The sequence below is a fragment of the Hypomesus nipponensis genome, chromosome 25, assembly GCF_054491055.1.
Source record: "Hypomesus nipponensis isolate SF chromosome 25, ASM5449105v1, whole genome shotgun sequence".
NCBI lineage: Eukaryota > Metazoa > Chordata > Actinopteri > Osmeriformes > Osmeridae > Hypomesus > Hypomesus nipponensis.
The window spans coordinates 8,251,397-8,275,253 of NC_140385.1; the positions used below are offsets into that span (position 1 = coordinate 8,251,397).

The window sequence follows — 23,857 nt, forward strand, 5'->3', positions numbered from 1 at the left end:
ATTTTACTAGTATGTGAAGTTGTGTCCCATAACAAGTCCCTGATGCTCAAAAATAGTATTTTTCCTCCAAAAGGGAAGTTCAAGTGCAAGCATTTTGAGTATTCCTGACTATACTGCACAAAGGCAGCTTTAAAAAAACTAAAAGAATAAACAAAAATTTGGTGAATTTTTATTTAAAATAAGCAAAATTATCTAGAATAATTCTTAAATTTAGCATTTACTTCTTTACAAAATTCTTGAAATAAGGCAAAATCCCTGAAATTGACATATATTAATGCTTACAATTCTGTTATATTGACAGTAATAGAAAAAAAGGCTTGACAAAAATAGGAGTCAAATTTCTTATTACCTCTTTATTATTTTTTTAGGTGCACATCCACAGAGCATACATGAAGACCACTGGTCAAGGCTGAAAAGCTGAGGCAAAATTGTGTCATACTTTCTAAGAGTTTGAAAAAACAACAGCTCCTCCAAAACACACGTATTGGGGCCGGGCATCTACATTATCACTAACTTCTTGTCAGCGACAGGTCTGGAGAAGCCTGACATGGGATTCTGACAGCACTGCAAAAAAGAGAAATGAACACAATTAAGCATCATGTCTAATGAGATAATCCACAAAAATACAAATATTTCAAGTTCAACAATGAACGTCAAATTTGATGACATCAATGACAAAAACAATGCATAAAAAAGGGGGTAGGTCTTGGACCGAGATCAGCAATAATATTCTAATTTTTCAATTAAAATTACATTGATATGATTATATTTTGCATAGAGAATGAGACACGATGCGCGTAGTATCAGAACTGGTCAGTGAGGTAAGCTACTTAATTGGCCACTGCAAAAGGGCTGCAGTTCCTGTGCAGACAGGAGAACCTAACAGAACAACCATCTCTCCATCGTAGCCAAAGCCCACCTGAGAGGTCACGACAGCTAGCCAGACTCGTTAGATCAGAGAGGTATGTTAACATCGCATCGTTTGAGTATCGTAAAAGTCGAGACTTCAGGACCCCGGGTTCTGGACTGGATGGAGTGCTACAGAGATGGCGTTCCGTCAGTCTCCCATGTATGCAGAGGAACACTGAAGCTATGTAGGAGTTTCTCTTTTTAATACAGGTTTACTGTGCAACACTAGTTCACTCCAATGTTAAAACTATGTTTACAGAATACACCATTGTAACTACGAACTCATTATTACCGACAGAGTTTTTTCCACCGCCGTAGGTTTCGTGTTTTGAAATACATGCAAGTGAATGTCTGACAGAAATAACCTCCATCAACGGACTTGATGTAAACAGTCCACACAACAATAATGGCAATTGCAACAACATGTAATACTCACCACAAAAACATGATCCCGCAGGTACAGAGCTGCCTCCAGGTGACGATGTAGAGTGTCAGAAAATGTAAATCTGCAGCAACAGAAAAACACTTGTATCATGCATGGAATTAATAACTTGTATAGGCCTACGTTATAGAGCTTTTAGTGTATTAAGAGGAACCACTTTGAGGCGACATCACAAATGTTTTACTAAAAACGGAAATGTAACAAAACCAGAGAAGGTTTGGTAATGTACCTTCATTTGTAAGCATTATTTCGGTTTAGCATTTACTTCTTTTTTTCTTTAAAAACTGTGAAAGTCAAGCCATCTAGTTACTTGAAATCCCAAATAATTTGTTAGTCATGCATACTTACATAGTTGAGATGGGTGATGGCTGGAAACACATGGATAAACGACAAACTTCTTCCACTGAGCTGAGCCATACTCGTGAGTGATGATGATTGCCGTTGACTCGACGTATTGCGCGCAAAATCACTCACTCAACTGTTGAATCAAGATGTTTGTTTGCTGAATGCTGCGCGTGTTGTCAAATTAATGACTTTTTTTTCTTTATTTGCTTGTTTTGTCTATTTGCATGCGTTTTCTTAAGTTGCAGTCTGAAGTTGGTCTGTTTTTAGTTGTTTTGAAGGTTTCAATGCAACCAGAACATCAGTCCATATCCAAGTTTTACTAATTCACTTTTGATGACAACAAAAAAAGCAACTTCATTTGGAGACTATAATTAATAATAAACTAAAAATAATAATTACATTGTAACTGTTTCTGACATCTGAAATTTAACCAAAAAGACCAAGATTAGATGTATTCGTTTTGCCATAGAATTTAAGGTTGCATTAATACCAAAACACCATCTTAATGTGTTCTTCCAACTGTTCAGCCTCTGGGGAACTGCATCTTGATTGTGGTGATCTTTCTAAGATCAAAGTTGAAGCAATGGACTCGGTGTCATCAGAAAAGGACTCCTGGATGCTGCTGCTCTCAACAGTAATAATCAGGGCCGGCGCAAGTATAGGCCTACCTTCGCTGCCCTGGGCAAAAAATAAAAACCGGGAACGCAAATCGAAGAGACACACCCCCCTACCCAGCCTCGGCGCCCTCTGCTGGTGGTGAGGGACGGTTTTATTTGGTGCCCCACTCTTCATGGCGCCCTAGCGGCTGTGTCAGTTGGGCATTGCACTTTTCTATAAAGTAGATTGCTGTCTTAATTTAAGTCAAGTCTTATCATGTCTTGAAATAAACTGTCGACTGATGTTTTCGAACACAGCATGCTTAAAAATTGTATGATATAAAAAAAAAAGCTTGTTTCATCTGAGATATGACTTCAAACAAGATTTTTTCAAGACTTTCACTTAACAAGATATTCAAGATGAATCGTCTCAAAACTAGTGCTTTTATAAGTCAATGAAATCTTACTCTTTAAGGGGTTGTGTCCTACATTAAGTGTGATATGACATTTTGACTAGAAATGAGCAAAATATACTTGGTACGATTTTGAGTTTTTGCAGTGCAGTATCAAAGTGAAACTGCTGAAGATGTTGTGACTGAGTTGCACAGCCATGGAAAACTCGATTTTTATCCATTAAAATACATACAGATGCAAGAACTCACACACATTTCACACACGATACACAGTTTCAAGAATGAGGTTATTAGAGAGGGATTTCCAGAGTAAAATAATGTCGACTGAGGGAAACAGACTGTCTCTTTGTCGACGAGGACAATGGTGCTTCTCACTGGAGGCTTTCAACGCGATCTGGAGGGAACGCGCCTGCCATGGACCCCAACGCAACACAATCTGCAGTTTCTCCTCAGGCACAATATTACCAGTCACACCACAGAGGACAATGTCATTATTTCTGCACGAGTCTGATACTGCACAATGTGTCGTCACTAATGGAGTCTGTAGAGATTTAAGTGTTTGGACTGTGTGTGTACCTTCCTCTGTCTGCAAGTGTGTGTGTGCGTTATTACAGGGTTTAAATCTGAGGACAAATGCATGAGCACAAACTTTGATCTTTACAGCAAGCGATGTGACAGCAAGTTACTGTGTACAGTTTGAAACGCCCCCGAGCGTGGTGAACTGTGGGAAGGCGAGCGATGGCAAGCGATTCGCGTCGCTGCAGTGTGAACGCACCGTTACTGTTTACAGTTCCCAGGCAGGGTGTCAAAGCAGGCTCAGACCTGCAGGGGGTAGCAGAGCACAGCAGCCTGTGCTTCAGTCCTACACAAGCGTAGATGTACTACACTACAGGCACAGCGTCACTGCTCAGGAAGACCTCACGGGGGGACAGGGGGGGGACTACTCTACCAGACTCTGCCCCAGGGAGGTGGGTCCCGCAGCTCCCTGTCCCCCCTTTGTCTTTGGAGGAACTTACACTACGTGTCTCCGGGACCCAGGCTGGCCGGGGGAAGGGTGCGGGGGCCGGCGGAACCCCCCTGGGGGGGAGGGGGGGGGGTTTGCCAAAGGCCACACTGGTGGGCGACCGGGGGGCGGACAGAGAGACAGGCGAGAAAGGAGCAGGCGAGGAGGAGGAGGTAGGCGGCTACGAGCGCCCTCAGGATGTACTGGCAGCAGTCCTCCCTGCTGGGCCACACACTGGGGGAGAACCGGCAGGAGCAGGAGGAGCAGGAGGGGGAGGGGAGGAGAACAGGTATGTGCCTGACTGCTCAGGGAGGTATTTCTGAGAGCGACGGAATGCTAGTTGAGGTGGAGGGATGGATGGATGAGTGATTGTGTGAGGGCGAGTGAGGACGGATAAATATAAGGGAGGGCAAAAAACGGATGGATGGTGTTGGATTTTAAAAAGGCGGGGGAAAGGAAAAAGCAAACACAAAGAAGAGATGCAAAAATGAACATTTAACGGAGTGGAAGACAAGTCGTTGAGGAGATAGCAGCTTGTTTCCAGCTGTGAAGTGACAGAGAGACTGAGGGGAGGGGGGGGGGGGGAAATCAGAAGGAGGAATCATCTGATGAGAGCGATGGGAGAGCGGAGGCTGTAAAAGCCTCATCACAGACAGACAGCCTGGCGGGGGATGATGATGTCACCGGGTAGACAGGAAGTCTAAAGAGACCCTAACGGAGGCATTCAACTCTGACGGAGGAAGCAAATGAGGCATCGAGCGAGACTTTGCTCTCATCTTACTTTCTCCTCGTCTGACCACCCACAGACAGAGCTTTTGTATCAGAGCGACAAACACCACATGAAAACAAAGTTGCTGCCTGAGAAAACAAAGTAAATGTGGAAATCTGAGGCCGGTGTGGCTATTCACATCTGCGTGGAAGCCAGCCAATAGGACGAGGCTAACAGAACACCACTATACATGGTCGGTCCTTGCGCCTCGACGGCTTATCGACTCTACAAATGAGTTTCTCTCAAAATGGAATAGAAAATGCCCTCGCATGTTCCCGCCATCTACAACTGAGCTGGTGAAATGAATGGAAAACGGTTACGGAGCAGGTATCTCAGATAACCTCCTGATGAAATCCTTTCTACGTTTCTGTCAGCTTTTCAAAAGCCCTTTCAGGGCAGAGCATAAAGACTTCTGATTAATACGGATGATTGGGGTGACTCTCTTGGCTACTTTCTGTTAAGGAAAAAAAGGGGGAATGCCTTCCTTTGTAGATAGATGGAGGGACGAGGTGCTGGTAATGACTATCGTGAGAAGGAGACAATGTACCACAATTCTGTAGCCTTGTCTACTGGGGCATCAAAACGTTTAGTCCCCATTGGCCCCATGGCATCATGGGACATCATCAGCCCCCACACACACACACGCGTTGTGTATGCAGTGGACCATCATATATGGGGAACGACTGTGGGAGGCCAACTCTGATACTGTTTACACACACTCTCCAGTCTACACAGTCCTGTAAACACACACCGTGATCACACACTGTCTACACACAGTTCTGGCCTTCTGTAGAGGCCCAGTCAGCCTGCATTGTCTCTGGTCCCGGACAAAGCTGTATCTCACTAATGATTTACTAACTAGATCCACAGAGAGACCCTGAGAGAGACCACAGAGGCCAATTCTACATCACACACACACACACACACACACACACACACACACACACACAGGCATTAGATACACACACACACTGACATTAGACACGCACAAACCAGATGAAGGCACCAGAAAGCACATGGGCAGCTCAACAGAAACACACGCGGGGTTAGACAGGGGCATTAGACAGGGGCGTGCTAAACAGGAATCAACACAATGAAACATCGTCACAACGAAAAGAGGATGGAGCAAAGGATAGGAACATCTGGTGAAAAGGGAGAGAGAGATCGAGAGGAGAGAAAGAGAGAGGAGAGAAAGAGAGAGGAGAGTGGGGGTTGTGCGAGGCAAAGCCATGGTTGAGCAGACTTGCCTCCAAACAGGAGCAGTGAGCGAATATACAAACGAGAACCAAAATAATCTGATGTCAATGTTCAAATCAAGACGTTTTCATGGCAAATCAGGAGACGTTGGTTGGTCATGAGGTCATAGCAGGACAGGATGAGTTAAAAGGAGCTTAGCAGGAGCCAACAGTGGGCATGCCACCGATGCTTAAACAGGCGCTGAATCAAGCATGATGAAAAAAGGCCTCGATGCAGGTGTATTGTCGCTGATCTCAGGGAGGCATTTGGAAGTTCTCTTACCTTTAACATCCTCATCCTCAATGGTGGTGTTGGTGCTCTCACTGGATTCCTGACAGACAACAAACAAAAACAAACAATGACTCAATGACTCGTTTTTTCAACCGCTAACTGGGGGAAATTGGATTTGCTGTGTGCAGAGTGACACAGATGCCCTATTAATCAACCGCTGAAAATGGACAGGCTTTTTGTGGAGCAAGTGATCATCTAGATTGACGGAACAAGGGTTTTTTCCCCTGTAAGAGAGAACCTAGGCTATATTCCTCTCCTGACTGTATCTTTCATTTCATGCCTCTGCAACAGGCAAGCTAAACAGCCCATGATTAACATTAATCAGAGGTATGTGTGCTGACCTTTATCACACTGCTAATAATGAGTCTTACCTCACTGACTGACTGTTGGGGCCTTCCAATTGTAGATACAACTGAGCAACACAAACAAAACGACCCACTAATGTAATAAACCACTCACGGACACAACCCACACCATGGACTACAAAACTGTAGAGCGTGCGAGGGCGCCAAGCGTCCAAAGCCCCGGAGACAAGCGTGCAAATGTGGCCCCACATAATCCCCAACATGCAACACCTGTCTGTGTGAGAGCTCTGTACCACAGCACAGACAAGGACACTCGACACTACCAGACATGACGAGTTCAGCTTGGAGCAGCTTTTACAACGAATACAGTCTGCCTGTTTACATTTACAATTAGCAGACGCTCTTGTCCAGAGTGACTTACAGTAAGTACAGGGACATTATCCCCCCGAGGCAAGTAGGGTGAAGTGCCGTGCCCAAGGACACAACGTCATTTGGCACAGCCGGGAATCGAACCAGCGACCTTCTGATTACTAGCCCGATTCCCTAACTGCTCAGCCATCTGACTCCCTAGCTCCCCCTGTTCTACAGAATTGTGTACAGTATTGAATGTGTATAAATGGCGGTAATGCCAAGGTTAGATGCTGGATGGTGTGTCTATCAATGTAATTTCAGAGCACACACACTAGTTTTACATGGAGGGCGAAACACAATCCAAACATATCCCTCCGCCGCCTGGCGCCACACCATAAGCAAACACGACAACACAAACCAAGACGTTGTATGCTGGATACCTTGTTGCCGTCGGCGGGGTTGTGGATAACAGTGGTCTGAGGCTCCTGATGGGGAGGTGAGGTGGAGGAGTGCGGGAGGCGGAGGAAGGAGAGAGGGGTTAGACGGAGCAGGGAGAGGAACACTGTTAGTGAAGACGACAGGGCCGTGAGGTGCGGAGGGGAGGAGGCATGTCATGGGGCCAGAGAGAGGGGATCCCTGACATCCCACTGGGAACTCAAAACGTGACCAGCGTGCCAGACTGAACTCTGAACAGGTTCAGTCATAAAATAAATGTACTTCTCGTTGGTAGGGTAGGTTGGCTGTAGTTAAACGCTTGCAAATGTGTGTTTACACAAATATTCTGTGTGGAGCTAATTTGGGATAATAGAGCAAAAACACCAAAGACCAGTTTCCCAGATGAAGATGAGGTACCCTGGACTACAGATAGCTTTGAGAGACCCCCTCCAGCATGGGTGGGCCCATGCTGTGTCTGGGAAACTGGCTTAAGAAGCATCATCAAGGGCCACCACTGGACAGGACACATGGTACAGTAGCAAATCAAGGAAGATGGGACTTGTAGTCCTGTGCTTTTTTTCTGGATGTAGTCCAGCAAAACAGGTTTCAGGCATGCAGACACTGGTTACCCACATAAGTGCACACTGAGTGAGCAATCACAATGCAATGACTAATCACGTTATTTAATTTTATCTAACATAAATAGAACATTTAATCTAGCATGCATAATCACATCAGTGTTGAATTTGTCGGCACTCTGAATAAAATAAACCATCTCAACCGTTTGAAAAAAAGGACTCGGTAAGGAAACTGGTCATTAAAAAGGTGTTGACATGTCTACCTGTCTCCAGGCCAGACCTGACCCCTGAAGAGGCTGCCTGGAGGGGCATGGTAGAGAACTGCAGAGGGGGTCTGAGAGGGCAGGACCATGTTAATGATCATCTAGGGGGACTGGGTACACTACAGCCCCCCCACAGGGCTTCCTGTGTGCGTGTACAGTGTGCATGAACAGTAAGTGGAGTGGTGTATGAGTGTTTCTGGTGTGTGCGCTTGCCCGCCCGTGCACTTTGTATGTGCGGCTTGAAGTCTATTTTTAGCAGCGCGACTGTGGTCTTTCGCCAGCGTGTCTCCACGGTTTCCTGGGTAACTGTGTCACAGGACAACCCTTCTGTGGAGTGACAGCTTAAGTTGGACCCTCGGGGCCACTCGGCATTCACGCGCACATGCTCATGCCATGCCACGAGACGGACTTAACAGTCACCATCAACAACAAAACCAGGAATGACATCCTGGGGATGTGCCCGGTGCCCAGGCACCAACGCAATGAAAGAAGATGAGGTGTGGGGGGGTACACAAGTACACAAAAACATTCACTGGAAATAAGAATAAGAAGGGGGGGGGGGGGGGACTCAACAAAATATTTGAGTTTGATGAACAGAAGCCCAAGCAGACTGGGAGAAAGCCACTGAAATACAGAACAGGCAGACAGACAGAGAGTACCAGAGCAGGAGTGGGCTCTTTGGGGCTGGTGACCACATTGGCCTTGTTGTTGATCTGGAAGGACAGAGTGACAGACAGACGAAGACACAGACACAGACAGAGACACAGGTAGATAAGGCTTTAGACTTCAGGCGAGGGGGCTTCAAAAGCACCGCCCAGGGAGTTGAAATGTCAGGGACAACAAAGCTGTAGGATGGAAAAAAGTTAGTGTGGGTGACAGATCAAAAGAACTGTGTGAAGAACTGAGTTCAGCAAGAGGGGAGTTCACGAGGGGCATGCTTGTACATAGCTATTGAAATCTGTTAGAAAAGATATGCTGAGAGATAAGATATTAGGCTGTTCAATTCCATTTTTTCGCAGTGCAGAGAGCCACTCTAATGCAGACTATTAAAACAGTTCCAGGCTGAAATTATATGAATCAGCATGGAGCATTAGCCTGCCATTTCCCTCTGAGCAATTCAAGGGGGAAAATAACCAGAGGTCACAATTACCCAATCAAGCACCAATTCAATTTGTTTAGGTCAAAATCATGTTGACTACTTTTTCCTCTCAGTTCATTCAACACCAGTGTGTCTGGAATAGAACGCAATAGGAAACAGTGTACAATAGGAAACAAATATACGGTTACTTCAAACAATACAACTGAAAATTGGGGCTCAAGTATACTTGAAACGTTGCAGAGTAGACTACATCCAAGAACAACACTGCTAGGCCCTAGAAGGTCTAGAGAGGCTTCTAGAATGATGTACAACTAGAGGGACCTGTTCTATGAAGAGGTACAAACTTGGCACCCCATGCGGTTGCCAGGTTGGGTAGGAGTGGGCGTACCAGTAACATCGGCAGATCGTCGTATTTCCTTTTCTGCGTCACACAGAAGAAAAGAAAACGAGACAAACTGGATCCAATGCGATGAGCAAGCGCACTACGTCAAATCTAGAGCAGGATTTTTTTTCACTCAAATCTAATGTCCATCGTACAGCAAAAACGACAGTACACAAAAGAAAAAGCAAGAAAATATCATTGACAGACTGAAATTCTCTTCACCCGCCTGGTTTCCCAGTAAATGAAGTTTGCGTGGAATCAGAGCATTGGAACATTTTTGGGAAATAAATGTTCAGCCTCTATAAACCTGAAATGAATGGTCAGTACCAACACCAGGATAACAGCAGATCTGGTTTATATATAAACCTATGATTTTATATAAACTACATCTGCCGTTATCCTGGTGTTGGTACATAACAGCAGGTGATGTTTGAGAGATTCATTTCAATATATATATATATTTTTTTTTTTGATGTTCGTCTCAGGTGCAGGTCCCCCCCCCCCTGTTGTAGTGGTGACTGCAGAGGTTCCATTGCCAGGGAAATAAGAGCTGAGCACAGAATCTGATCTGTCAGTGCCAGTTTCCTCATCACCCAGCAGATGCTCTCCTTTCTATGGAGGGGGGACGACGACAAAGTGAGATATCTGTGTCATCGCCAAGCATGCGTGACAAGCCTCATAGTTGGCTGACGAGAAGAAGGTGGTCTCAGACTGTCATATATGTAGTATACTGACCACACTAATGTATACTGATGTGTGCGTGTGGCGCTAGCATACCTTTACACCATCAGCTTTCTTGTTGAGCAGGCTTTTGGCTGCTGTAATAAGGGAGAACACACAGGATGATCAGTGAGGCAGTACAGTAGAAACACACACATGCTTCAGTAAAGAGAAACATGGTCAGAATCTAAGAGCTGGAAGCAAATAGAGAAAAATGCTAATTAGGTGGGAGAAATAAAAATGTGTTAAGTGATTAATTTCTAGAACATGCAATCAGTGAAGACATCCAGTATTGAAGTGGTACTCTATGGATGAGTGACCAAAGAATTGATATTGAAATCTCTTGGTGCACATGCACACAGGAAGAGACCTTCAATTGCTTGGTTCAGAATATTATAAAAGCAAACTAAATTAATGTTAATGTGATAATGAAGACTCTTCTACCTCTGCCTGAGGTGAGAAAACCAGTCACCATCATTGTCTAATTAACATGCAAATGTTGTTGAAGCTTAGTGCAAGCTGATTGGTTGGGCAGTCGATACCAGGAACTCTTACCTCACGGTTACACATTCCACAACAAGGGAAGGAAGGGGGAAAATAAAAGTCAATAAAAAAGTGAAACCGTTTTACTCAGAAAACAAAAAGTTGATGTTTATAGACCTGTGACCCCCATATATGGAATGGTACATGGAATTATATTGATACCATAGGCTTTGGGTATGTGTGTATGTAATGTATTTCTGTTACCAGCTAAAACTTCAAGGCAATGAATCAAAACGCATGAAAAACAGAGGCTCTCCAGTGCGGCCCTGAATCCTTGAACACACCGTGAACACACCGTGAACACACTGGTGACTAACAGAGGGGGGGCTCCACCACCACCCTCGTGGTTTAGTCGTCTCAACCAGATCATTCGTATCGTCCTGCTAGCTTTCTTTTGTCATCAATGTCAACACTGAGAAGAAGGGCGACAACGTTTTTTTTTTTTTTTTTTAAAGGTTAACAGATGATTTGGAGTTTCCAAGAAGTGAATCAAAAGAGCGGGCGTGGTGTGAGATGGTCACACTGGTGTTTCCTAATCCTTTCTTTTCTACGTGTCACAGTTCATCCTCTTTCCGTTCTCCCCTTGACTCTTACTCTACCTATCCACCCTTCCTGGGGTTTTTTCATTAAACACATCTCTCATCTTGCTGCTGTCTGGAGGATTGATAAGTGATTAATATTCAACAGGTCAGAGTAGACATGGTTTCAGAAGAATGGCTTCTGTCTACCGGAAAACAAGCAGAATAGAGAGAGGGGGGGAGAAGGAGAGAGAATGAGCGAGAGAGAGAGAGAGAGAGAGAGAGAGAGAGAGAGAGAGAGAGAAATGGATAAGAGCAACAGAAAAGAGAAAGAGAAGAAAGAAACAGACACGGACAGACAAAGAGTTGAAGAAAAACAAGTCTAAAGGTTGAAGTCTGACGGGGTTTACCTGAGAAGTTGCGCGTAGCCAGCATGGTGGTCAGAATAGCACCCTGAGGACCAGAGAAGAGGACCAGAGAGAGAGACAGAAACAGAGAGAGACAGAAACAGACACAGAGAGAGAGAGGATACCAAATGAGAGCGTGACTTCAGAGGTTTTAGAGTGGGTAAAACAAAACAATCAACAACCAATCCCAAACCGAGCGTCGCACCCCATGGTGGTTGGTAAGCTAAACATTAGAACTCGGACAGCCCAGAGTCCACTCCTTGGACACCCATTAACATGACCAGCTGGTGGAAAACATACTGTGGCCTGATGAGTCATCGGTAACACGCCCCCTGGTGGTGTGGGCCGTCTCCACGCTCACCTTGAGTTTCCTCCTGGCGTTGAACTTCTTCAGGCATTCGACCGTCTCCTGCCTGTGCATCATGGAGGCCACGGTGGAACGTTGCTGTGGGGAGAGGGAGGGAGGAGGGACAGAGAGGGTCATGGTGTGTGTGTGTGTGTGTGTGTGGGGATGCATAATGCGTGTATACATGATGTGTGTGTGTGTGAGAGACACGTACACAGATCCAGGGGTGTTTGAGGGCGTCGGTGGCGGTCACCCTCTTGACAGGGTTGATGGTCAGCATCTTGTTGATCAGGTCCTTGGCCTCTGGGGTCACCGTGTCCCACTCAGGGGATGGAAACTGTGGAGGGGAGAGGGGTCAAGGCCCTGCCTCTCTCCCTCTCTTAATCTATCCCCTCGACCCTGCCACCCCCAGCCTCCCTGTGTGTGTGTGTGTGTGTGTGTGTGTGTGTGTGTGTGGGGCACTCACGTCGTAGGCCCCAGCCTTGATCTGCTGATAAAGCCTGTGCTGGTCCTCGTCCCAGAAGGGGGGGTAGCCTACCAGGAGGATGTAGAGGATCACCCCTGGACAGAGGACACACACACACACTGTAATCAAGAACTGCACCCAGAACTCTTCAACTTGACGTCAGCTACAATGATAGCCACTGTACATTCTACTGCGGGCCTTGACAAATATTTCCAGCGTCGACACAGAATCATAAACAACACGGTCCCTTGTTTATGAGCAGCCTCACCATTTTCCTGTTAGTCAAGAAGGAGCAATTGACCGTTCCCCAGGCCACGCCCCCTTAGTTATTGTTGCTACGTCCGACACAATTCCCGGAACTGTCATTGACAGTGTCAACCCAAAAGCCATGGCGAGTACGGGGATAAGCGCTACAGCTGTCAGTGTGAGTGAGGATTTTTTTAGTAATACATCTACGATATCTTCCAGATCCAGGCAGAAGGGACTGCAATATGCAGTGGAAGGATATATTCAAAATATTAAAGTTAGCAACGAAGGGGAAACAAAAAAAATCGAAGCCAAAGCATACAGGTCTGAAGTAGCCTTGTCTGGCCAGGCACTTAAACAGCAAGCACAGGGTTGGGATACTCAGGAAGGTCGCCCACTCACAAAATTCGACGAAGATTAAAATAAAATGTGTTTATCATGGCTTATTGGGTTTTGTTAAACAGTGATACCGTATTTTAAACTCCTGGCAACTTGCTGGCGTTCGTTGGCTAGCTCAGCTTGCAATTTTACAGACGTTAACATTAACATTTTGATTTTAACATTAACAAATTTGTCGGAGTCACTAGTTACGCACTAGCAGTGGTAATAATACTAGTTTACGTGAACCATAACTGTTTGGGGATGTTCTCTCAACTAACATCTTAGATATCGTTCGCTAGCAACGCCAGCTAGCTACCTTGGAGCAGACATATGCTATATGTTTGGTGATTCTCTAAATTAAGTTGGGAGTGGGGTCTCCCACACCGTGTTATCCACCGCCGGCACTATCCCTCTTGAGTCTTCGGCTTTGTAAATGGAAAAAAGACCACACATCCCTCTAAACTTTTGGGATATCGAGTGACAGATCGACACGTCCCACACCGTTTAACTATGTTGCTTCCGAGTCAAAGCTGGACGGACCTTCTTCTCTTAGTAGCGGTTGCTAAGGTACGATTGGACGAGGGCCGTTCGAGGGAGGAGTTTCGGGAATGGTCAATTGGGAGAACGTTTGAATCTAAATATGGATGACCAAATTAATCACCCAAAAATTATAGCTTCGACATGACCTTGAGCCACACTCTGGTATTAGTTCAACTTTTGTTAACCGTGCAGTAGCTAATATCCGTAGGCCAAAACCAGCTCCAGCCACGACCAGGCGGAGGTGGGCCGGACTTTCACACCACCTTCACAATTAGCTCCTCCTACTCCTCATCCCCACGGGAACAAACACGCGCCAAGTGCTGAGTCACTCAGGTAGAAAGAGTGCTGATTGGCTGGCTGGTTGCCAGGTATCCCTGGAGGACCCTCCAGTCCCAAGAGGAACACAAACTGGCCATTGTCTCCTTGGACTGGCATCCATGCTCGCATGTGAACGCGTGTTTTCAGCAGACCCGTGTTTGTGTGTGTGCGCGCACGTGTTTGTGTGTTCTGCGCGCAGCTTTGTGCCTGCTAGACATCTAAAGCCCAGGTGGCCTGGCACTTAATGAGTGCGTACAATGAGTGTCAGCAGTGATTCATTCAAGAGGCTGGAGCCCTCTGTACTCACTGGGTTGTAGTAGAAGAGAACAGACCTCGGATTTTTCACCCGATTCACAAGATACAGTGTAACAAGGTACAGTTTACGTGTGTGTTTGTCGGAGGAATTTAGAATGGAACATTATATCCTGAAAATACTGGTGCTCGCATTCCTTGCCAGCAGAGAACCCTCTCCTCACATGACCTATAGATGACACACTAAGCGTACGTAAACAAACTGACCTAGGCTGACCATTATCATACTAGAGGTGCAATAAATAATGATATGGTCAAGCCTCTCTGTCTCTGGGATCGATCATATTGACAGCTGGTATGCAGAGGAGGGGACTTCACTCCATCAAATGGTCTTGCATGATAATTTGTCAACCAGACAAACTTTGTATTACGATCAGACTTTGTCTCCTTGCTGGCAAGCATGAAACTATTGTACTGTCTTTGAATCCGACGACTCTGTGCATTACTTGATAAATAAATGATCTTAGCAGTGTTTCACAGCGAGGTATAGGTCTATGGCACGGGTGTATGATGTCATGGTCCAGAACAGCAGACTAAACAGGGAGGTTGGTTCACGCCAGGGCGTTTTCCCTGTCGACCAATAGGAGAGTGCTTGTGTGCTTTCAACCTTCCGAGCCTTTTTGACCTTTGGATCGTCTTTGCTCCCCACTTCGATCACTAAGAATGCGAGTAGGCGTGACTGCAGAGGAGAGCTTGTGTGGGTTTCAGGGTGACGTGGGGGTCGGGGGGATTCTTACCACAGGCCCACATGTCCACTGGTTTTCCATACGGGTCCTTCCTCAGCACCTCAGGAGACAGGTAGCCAGGGGTCCCTGCAAAGCCTGCAACCAAGAACAACACAACACTTTATTACCTACATATCCCACAATCCATCCCCTTCCTCGAGCCACAAATAAAGATCAAAGCCACTCTGCCTCGTATAGTGTAGCAGTGGTCGGACAAAAGTTTATAGGCCGTTAAAAAGCTTTGAAAGAAAACTAAAACATCTCCCCAACACCACCTTTGGGAAATGGAGTGTGGCTCGTTGCCAGGGGAATGCAGCCAACTACTTAACAGACTCAAAGTACCAGCATGCCCTTGGGGTGAGTCAAGTGTTCAGAGTGAACTGAATGTGGATTCTCAGGTGACAGCCATCCCAGTGGGGATTAGCATAATTACTCTGACATTCCACAGGGAAACCGTTCTCAAAATGGCAGCTAATGAAAGCTTGGTCAGCCCCCAGCTCTAGCGCACCTCCTCCCAGACAGGCAGCCTACTGACTGATAGAATCTGAGTCTCTTTTGGGGACGAGAAATCAGCCCATAATGGAAAGGGTGTTTGCGAGGAGCCTCAGGTATCACTTAAACAAGAGCATTACAAGAACTGTTTCACTATGATGAAAACATTTGAACTTATTCAAGAATGAGGTTCCACCTTAAACTTCAATAATCATTACAAGGGGCCACTGAAAACTGTGACACCCGCATACTTCAGAGTTACGCCTGCTTACCAAACCATGCTTGTTGTTCTCCTTGCACCTCGATGGCCAATCCAAAATCAGCCAACTTCACTGCCGCACCCTTCAGCTTACTGGCTAGGAGCAAATTCTCAGGCTTGGGTTGAAGAGGGGTAGACGGAGGGCAGAGGTTAGAGGGGAATAGAGAGTCTTTACCATCAACAAGTTGTAGTCTCACACCCACTACTGAGATACTATACGGTATCCAAAGAAAGTACTTTGGATTACTTGGTTTTGGTTTTGGGGGGACACAGCGGCATCTTTTTTAAACCACAGGGATTCCTGCGTGCCATTCCTGTGTGGGGCAATCAACATATTTTACAGATTGATGTAGCATTTTAAATCATACGTCGAAGTATTTAACAATCCTTTGTGTGCTACAGGATGGTAGAACAGTTTCTGTTTTGTCCACTGAGGGTATGCATAGTCACTGTTACAGAGCTCTCACCCTTTCAAACTGGCGATGGGGTCACAAGCACGCACACCCACCCACCCACCCACCACCAGTCTACAGCTGGGCAACATGACTTAGTTCGGTGGCCGCAGATGGATCTTGGGCAGAGCGACAAGCTTGTGTAACGAGACACACGCCTGCAGGCCCGCACCTCATTGGTTAACTTCTCTAGCCGGAGGAAGGGGATTGGACGAGAGAGATCGCCAGTGACTCATGCATTCCCCGTTGGAACCCGGACGAAGAGTGGGGCGGGTCTAGGAAAGGTCTCCGGGTTTGGGAAGAGATGAATAATGTATTTGCTGACATTTTCAAAGCAGGTTCTCTAAGCCAAATTGGAAATTATTCAAAACAAGTCGATCTTAATGTATTAATTTAACAACAGAGAGCTGACGACTGGGCTTGTGTTTTGAAGAGAGGATGCTTTGATACTGTAGAAACACATCAGTTCCCTTCCAGGACACTCATTCTAGGAAAAACGATGATCACTAAGACCTAGGCATCACACAAGGTTCGTAGTGCAAACGGGCTCAATCATTTCAGGACTGCAGAGAATCCCATTGGAGGTCAGGTCAGCCCATGATTGCTGTGCTGTTAGTAGAGCATTCGTGAGTTGTGATTCGTGCAGATCAGGGGGCGGAGTCTCATGCTACGAGGGGAGGGGTGTGAGGTGGTGGTAGGGGGGCGGGGTTAAGTGCAGTCATCAATGCCATGCAGTCATTGCAAACACCCCACCAACCAACCTCCCACACCCACCAATGACGACCCGACTACCTGTGACATCACAGGAACAGTGACGGGAGTAGATCAAAATGAGCAGCCCCCCCCCCCCATACCTTTACAAGTACTAGTCCCGTCTCAGTCATATATTCTATACAGGAATACTGTGGTTCAGTACTTGTACTGTTGTATATTCTATACTGGGTAGGGTAGAACTTGTACTGTAGTATATTCTATACTGGGTAGGGTAGAACTTGTACTGTAGTATATTCTATACTGGGTAGGGTAGAACTTGTACTGTAGTATATTCTATACTGGGTAAGTGTAGTACTTGTACTGTTGTATGTTCTATACTGGGTAAGTGTAGTACTTGTACTGTTGTATGTTCTATACTGGGTAAGTGTAGTACTTGTACTGTTGTATGTTTTATACTGGGTAAGTGTAGTACTTGTACTGTAGTATGTTCTATACTGGGTAGGGTAGAACTTGTACTGTAGTATATTCTATACTGGGTAAGTGTAGTACTTGTACTGTAGTATGTTCTATACTGGGTAGGGTAGAACTTGTACTGTAGTATATTCTATACTGGGTAAGTGTAGTACTTGTACTGTTGTATGTTCTATACTGGGTAGGGTAGAACTTGTACTGTAGTATATTCTATACTGGGTAAGTGTAGTACTTGTACTGTTGTATGTTCTATACTGGGTAAGTGTAGTACTTGTACTGTAGTATGTTCTATACTGGGTAGGGTAGAACTTGTACTGTAGTATATTCTATACTGGGTAAGTGTAGTACTTGTACTGTTGTATGTTCTATACTGGGTAAGTGTAGTACTTGTACTGTAGTATGTTCTATACTGGGTAAGTGTAGTACTTGTACTGTTGTATGTTCTATACTGGGTAAGTGTAGTACTTGTACTGTAGTATGTTCTATACTGGGTAAGTGTAGTACTTGTACTGTTGTATGTTCTATACTGGGTAAGTGTAGTACTTGTACTGTTGTATGTTCTATACTGGGTAAGTGTAGTACTGGTACGGTTGTATGTTCTATACTGGGTAAGTGTAGAACTTGTACTGTAGTATGTTCTATACTGGGTAAGTGTAGAACTTGTACTGTAGTATGTTCTATACTGGGTAAGTGTAGAACTTGTACTGTAGTATGTTCTATACTGGGTAAGTGTAGAACTTGTACTGTAGTATGTTCTATACTGGGTAAGTGTAGTACTTGTACTGTAGTATGTTCTATACTGGGTAAGTGTAGAACTTGTACTGTAGTATGTTCTATACTGGATAACTGGTCTCCTGGTGAGTTCCAGAGCTGGAGTCCCAAGGTAGACAGACCGGTCGGAAGAGGCAGGGGAATGGGCCTCATCTGATTGTGTCACACAGCCATGAAAACCTAATTACTCCCTGTTCCTCTAGCCTTGGTGGCCCTGGCAGGGAATACACGCACACACACACACACACCTGCTGCCTGCTCTTATACCCAGTAGTGACAAAATATTGTCTGACTGACATTCCCTCGCACGTTATTCCACCTCAGGTGATCATTTGATTTGATATGACAGTCTGCACCTGACAAAATAAGAAAGTGAGAGAGGAGAGAGAAGACAGGAGATGAAATTCCGCCCTCATGAAGTCGTCCGGCATCCTCACCTCTCTCCAGCACAGATGGAGGGAGAGAGAGAGAGATGGAGAGAGAGAGATGGAGAGAGAGAGATGGAGAGAGAGAGATGGAGAGAGAGAGATGGAGAGAGAGAGATGGAGAGAGAGAGATGGAGAGAGGGAGAGAATCTGTGACTAGAGCAGGTGGTAGAAAGGAGAGGAGGAGAGGTAGATGTAGAGACTGGGTTCAGTGTTCAGAACGGGGTGGAGCCCAGACAGGGAAGGGAGTGAAAGAGGAAGGGGGGGAGGGGGTGGGGGGTGGAAGGAGAAGTGGGGCTGAACAGGAGGCCTCCCACTCTGACAGGTCCACACAGCGGTTGTCCACTGTGATGACAGACGCCGTCTCCGTGAACACCAGCTCAGTTCAGATGAGTGCACGTCCAGCTCTTCAGTGTACTCTCGTCACTGTGGCGCACTGTAAATACTGTGTCAGCAGGCGTGTGTGTGTGTGTACTCACATTCGAGTGGCATGCCATCCATACAGGCAGCCTCTCAGTCTCCTTTCATGCTATTGTTTTTTATGTTCATATTTGTTTTGTGTCTGCGTATCTCCATCTGCCCATGGTAACAGGCAAGACGACTGCAAATCAGAGCGCAGGGAGGGGGTGGGGGGGAGAGGGGAGGGGCTCTGGCTAATGCAAACGCTGGTTGATGATGTCAGGAGTGGCAGGGAGCTCTGGCGCTGCACCTGGCTCATTTGATTGGCAAATGGGGAGCTCACCACGGCAACTATAAGCACCAGCGGCAGGGCTGTGAGGGGCCCGGAGGGCGGGGCCACATCTCCCAATTTTCAAACCCATTTTGGAAAAAGCTTTTTTCACAAGGTGAAAATGAGAAATTCCCCCCCTCCTTCCCTGAAGTGGACAAGGCCGCGTGGTTTCGTGTGTCGTTTGACTGGGGTTTAATTGGAGGACTGGAGGCACCCTATTCTGGGTCTTATCAACGCTCCTGCTCTGGTGCTGGTTGGAGCAGCATGTTCTTTAAACTCACGAGAGAGACGGAGAGAGACTCAAGTTGGTGAGGTAGAGAATTAAGAGAGAAGTTGGGGGGGGGGGGGGTGAAGAGAGATGACCTGGCAGAAGAGAGGAGGAAGGACAGGTAGAGGAGGAGACAGAGGGAGGACAGGAGGGAGGTGGGTCAGAAAGGGTCTGTGATTGGCTGCCCAGCGTCTCTACTCACCTTCAGGTCACGGTGGACCACGCCCATCTGGTGGCAGTGGAGCACGGCCTCTAGGATCTGCTGAATGCAATGACTGCATGCAAACACCAGGGGGCGCGGGTTAGTGACAAGCTCGCACTCGCCGTCTGCGGCCGGGGCGCGCTCACTGAGACTTGGGGGAGCAGGGGAGGAGGCGGTGGGGGCTGGCCCTGGTTCTTTAGTACTCCCCCTCCCCTCCCTTTATTAACCCAATGAATGAATGCCCCACTCTGGAGCCTAAGGGAGTCATTTGGTCTCCTAATATAACTGATGCAGATCGACAGAGGGATATGGAGGCTGTCGTCGTTAACAAGAGCAGGTGCTCCGGCCGTGATGGGGTCAAATCGGCCGGGGAAGGTCCCTTCGGGGGGATTCCAGGGAGAACCCGGTCATCCCTGCCTCTGCCTGTCCCCCAGTCTCAGAACAGACGTGGTGTTGCCCCCCCCCCCCCACCCCCACCTCCCTCCCTGAGAGCCCCAACCTGGGAAGGGGGAGAGGTGGAGGGGCCCCCTCCCTGCTCCCTGACCCTGGGTGGAGGCCTCACAGGGCCCCGCCCAGAGCGGGCCCTCCAGGAGATGCTACATGCGCGTTTTGCTGCTTTTGTGATTCCCGCGGCTTAACAAGCTGAATCACTGCACGCACCCCTTCCCTCCTCTCTCCTCCTCACCTCCCCCCGTCCCCCCGACCACATGCCCCCTGGTGGACCACCTCAAGCCTGCTGGAGGCAGCTGGGTGATAGGTGATGGTGGGGGGGTGGGGTTTCTGGTGTGACCGGTGAAGGGGTGGGTGGGTGGGTTTGGGAGGAGGGTGATGTGCGTGGTGTGTCTGTGGTTAATTGGTTATTTGGCGTTCAGGCAAGGGGGGCAAGATGTCAGGCAAGGGGGGCAAGATGCCACGACAGGAGAGGGGGGGAGAGTGGCGTCAAGTGCCTTAGACCCCCACCCCCTCCCTCTTGGTTGGTGTACTAACCTTCAGGTCCCTGTGAACTATGCCATTTTGGTGGCAGTGATTAACACTTTCTAGAATCTGCTGTATGCAGTGGCTGTGGAGGAGAGACAGAGCGAGAAGCAGGGATGGAGGGGGGGGGGGACAAACGCAACGTCAGAGAGAGAGGGACAGAGAGGGAGAGAGAGAGAGACAGAGAGAGAGACAGAGAGAGGGAGGGGGAAAGAGAGAGCGAGAAACAGAAATAAAAACAACAGTGGCCAGACAAACAGAAACTCAGACAGCAACAGAAACCATCTAAAAGAGAACATACATTTTCTTCAAAATGGGGACATTATTTTTGTCACAATACCAATTAATTCACACTGCCAAAGATAGCAGACTGTGACAATATAAAACTCACATTTTACAGATAAATCTCACTTTGGACTAAGCACACTGCTCTCGACAAACACAATAGAGACCTAACCATCTCCCTTGAAGAACAGTAAAGACAGGTAGACGTCTTGCAGGTCAACACACACACACATATGGCTAACAGACAGATAGCTACGAGTGAAAATACAAACGGGAAGGTTGGAAGATCAATGTACAGTAGTGGCTGGGCACCATATCTACACTTCAGCAAGACAGGTGAATGAAAGGGGGGGGGGCGCATGAACCATTTTAAGCAATAATAATTTGACGTGTGTGTGTTGATACCCGACTTGTGCGTTGTAGCGTGTAGATATAGTATGCTTGAGTGCAAGAACCGTCTTGCACGTATTGAAGTGCTTGGAGGTGATCGGCATCATCTAACTGACCTGGCATCAGCTTCGCTGTAGTACTCTCTGGCCACAATGTCCTCAAACAGCTCTCCTCCAGTCACCCTGGGGGGAGGAAGAGGAGCGGAAGGGGGGAGGAAGAGGAGCGGAAGGGGGGAGGAGGAGAGGAAGGGGGGGGGGGAGGAGAGGCATTAATTCAAGCCTGCATATCAACAACAAAAAGGAAAAAAACAGCTGTAGACCTGAACAGCACCCTGTGATTAGTTATGCAAATGTACTGTTATGACAACACACACACAGAGAGAGAGAGAGAGAGAGAGAGAGACAGACAGACAGACAGACAGACACAGAGACAGAGTGACCGAGAGAGACAGAGAGAGAGTGACGAGAGAGACAGAGAGGGAGACAGAGCTGAAGAGACAAAAAGGGACACAATATCCATCTATGACACTCCAGGTAACACTTCACAATAGCTGTCCTGGTGGCTTGCCATGGCTTCATTTGACAGTTTGAGGCATTTCTATGGCCACTCCTAAAACTGTCACACCGTTTATCTAACCAAACGTCTTTCCAATAGGCAGCCATTCCCAAATGTCCTGATAGCCATTTGCTGGATGAAACAGCACCAGCACCTGTAACGGTAGGTAATAGCCTGGAGGACTGCACTGGGCTGTAAAGCCTGAGGATGTTCTGGTACTTTTCCACTCGACTCGCTAGGTTCGTTATGCCTTGCAGACGGTACTGTACCCCGTCAAAGCAGCTGGTCATCACAGAGCGATGCAGAAGGAGGCAGTGGTATTCAAGGTCAAGGTCTGGGATCCCCCACAGGCAACGGCACCTTCCAGCCAAAACATCTATCCTGGATTTCTGTTGTACCACACTGGAAAGCCACTTTCCCACCACACAGCTCCCTCGGCTTCGTTTTCCTTCGTTGTCATGGCAACGCCGCGGGAAATTGCTGTAGTCAGTAGTCTGCAGTGTCACCTTGTAACCTCGACGGAGGTGCTACCCAAAATCCTAAACACGGTACCAGGTAGGTACCAGATTTGCCAGAGGGAAAACCGGAACAGGCATATCTACCTGGTACAGCTGAGTGGAATTGGCCATGGATTGTTTCCTTTCTGAGATCATGAGAAGAGACTGACAGGGAATGAGAGAGAGAGACACAGCGAGAGAGAGAGAGAGAGAGAGAGAGAGACACAGCGAGAGAGAGAGAGAGACACAGCGAGAGACACAGCGAGAGAGAGAGAGAGACACAGCGAGAGACACAGCGAGAGAGAGAGAGAGACACAGCGAGAGACACAGCGAGAGAGAGAGAGAGACACAGCGAGAGACACAGCGAGAGAGAAAGAGAGACACAGCGAGAGACACAGCGAGAGAGAGAGACACAGCGAGAGACACAGCGAGAGAGAGAGAGAGACACAGCGAGAGAGAGAGAGAGAGACACAGCGAGAGAGAGAGAGAGAGACACAGCGAGAGACACAGCGAGAGACACAGCGAGAGACACAGCGAGAGACACAGCGAGAGACACAGCGAGAGAGAGAGAGAGACACAGCGAGAGACACAGCGAGAGAGAGAGAGAGACACAGCGAGAGACACAGCGAGAGAGAGAGAGAGACACAGCGAGAGACACAGCGAGAGACACAGCGAGAGAGAGAGACACAGCGAGAGAGAGAGACACAGCGAGAGAGAGACACAGCGAGAGAGAGACACAGCGAGAGAGAGACACAGCGAGAGAGAGACACAGCGAGAGAGAGACACAGCGAGAGAGAGACACAGCGAGAGAGAGACACAGCGAGAGAGAGACACAGCGAGAGAGAGACACAGCGAGAGAGAGACACAGCGAGACACAGCGAGCGAGAGCGAGCGAGAGCGAGAGAGAGAGGGAAAGAGAGAGAGAGAGAGAGAGAGGGAAAGAGACCGAGGTAAAGAAAGCCAGAGAGAGAGCGTAAGGACAGTGAAAGGTGGACGGAGGACTTGGGGCCACACAGCGAAGGCCCATCTCCTGTAAGAGGGGCTGCAGGCCCCACCTCCGGCTCCCCTCTCAGAAGAACACTTTGTAGCCTGCTTCACCTCAGAACCACACACTGCCTGGAGGGTTGCCCCCAGGCCAGCTGGAGAAGCTACACTACACTGTGTTTGTGAGTGTGTGTGTGTGTGTGTGTGTGCACGCGTGTAGTTGAGTGAAGTGAGACGACAACTGCAGACAGGACGATGTGATTACATGGTACAGTTGAGTGGCTCACAAGAGGAAGTTCTCAACACTGAACATCTGTGTCAGCCAACGCTATTTCCTGCCTGGAGAGCTCCTGGACACACACACACACCGAGGGTAAGGTAAATAAATCTGGACAGCTTTTCCACCAGAGCCAGCCATGGAACCAGTCGCTCTCCATGGGGCATCATG

At 47.4% G+C, this 23,857-nt stretch overlaps 1 protein-coding gene across 5 annotated transcripts in view; it reads right to left on the minus strand.

The window, feature by feature from the left end:
- The window catches only part of camk2d1 (calcium/calmodulin-dependent protein kinase (CaM kinase) II delta 1), a 55,337-nt gene that overhangs the window by 3,557 nt on the left and 27,923 nt on the right, over positions 1 to 23,857 (minus strand). The window contains exons 5-17 of one of the 5 annotated variants that reach the window (XM_084690970.1): positions 21,490 to 21,555; positions 20,711 to 20,783; positions 15,704 to 15,806; positions 14,952 to 15,035; positions 12,418 to 12,512; positions 12,166 to 12,288; positions 11,967 to 12,050; positions 11,609 to 11,651; positions 10,195 to 10,235; positions 9,424 to 9,456; positions 8,596 to 8,649; positions 7,101 to 7,145; positions 5,996 to 6,044 (exon numbers count right to left, since the gene is read on the minus strand). In XM_084690970.1, coding sequence (XP_084547096.1) covers positions 5,996 to 6,044; positions 7,101 to 7,145; positions 8,596 to 8,649; positions 9,424 to 9,456; positions 10,195 to 10,235; positions 11,609 to 11,651; positions 11,967 to 12,050; positions 12,166 to 12,288; positions 12,418 to 12,512; positions 14,952 to 15,035; positions 15,704 to 15,806; positions 20,711 to 20,783; positions 21,490 to 21,555 — 893 coding nt within the window. The remainder of the gene's footprint in view (positions 1 to 5,995; positions 6,045 to 7,100; positions 7,146 to 8,595; positions 8,650 to 9,423; positions 9,457 to 10,194; positions 10,236 to 11,608; positions 11,652 to 11,966; positions 12,051 to 12,165; positions 12,289 to 12,417; positions 12,513 to 14,951; positions 15,036 to 15,703; positions 15,807 to 20,710; positions 20,784 to 21,489; positions 21,556 to 23,857) is intronic. The other 4 variants (XM_084690967.1, XM_084690966.1, XM_084690969.1 and 1 more) reach the window with 4 other exon arrangements.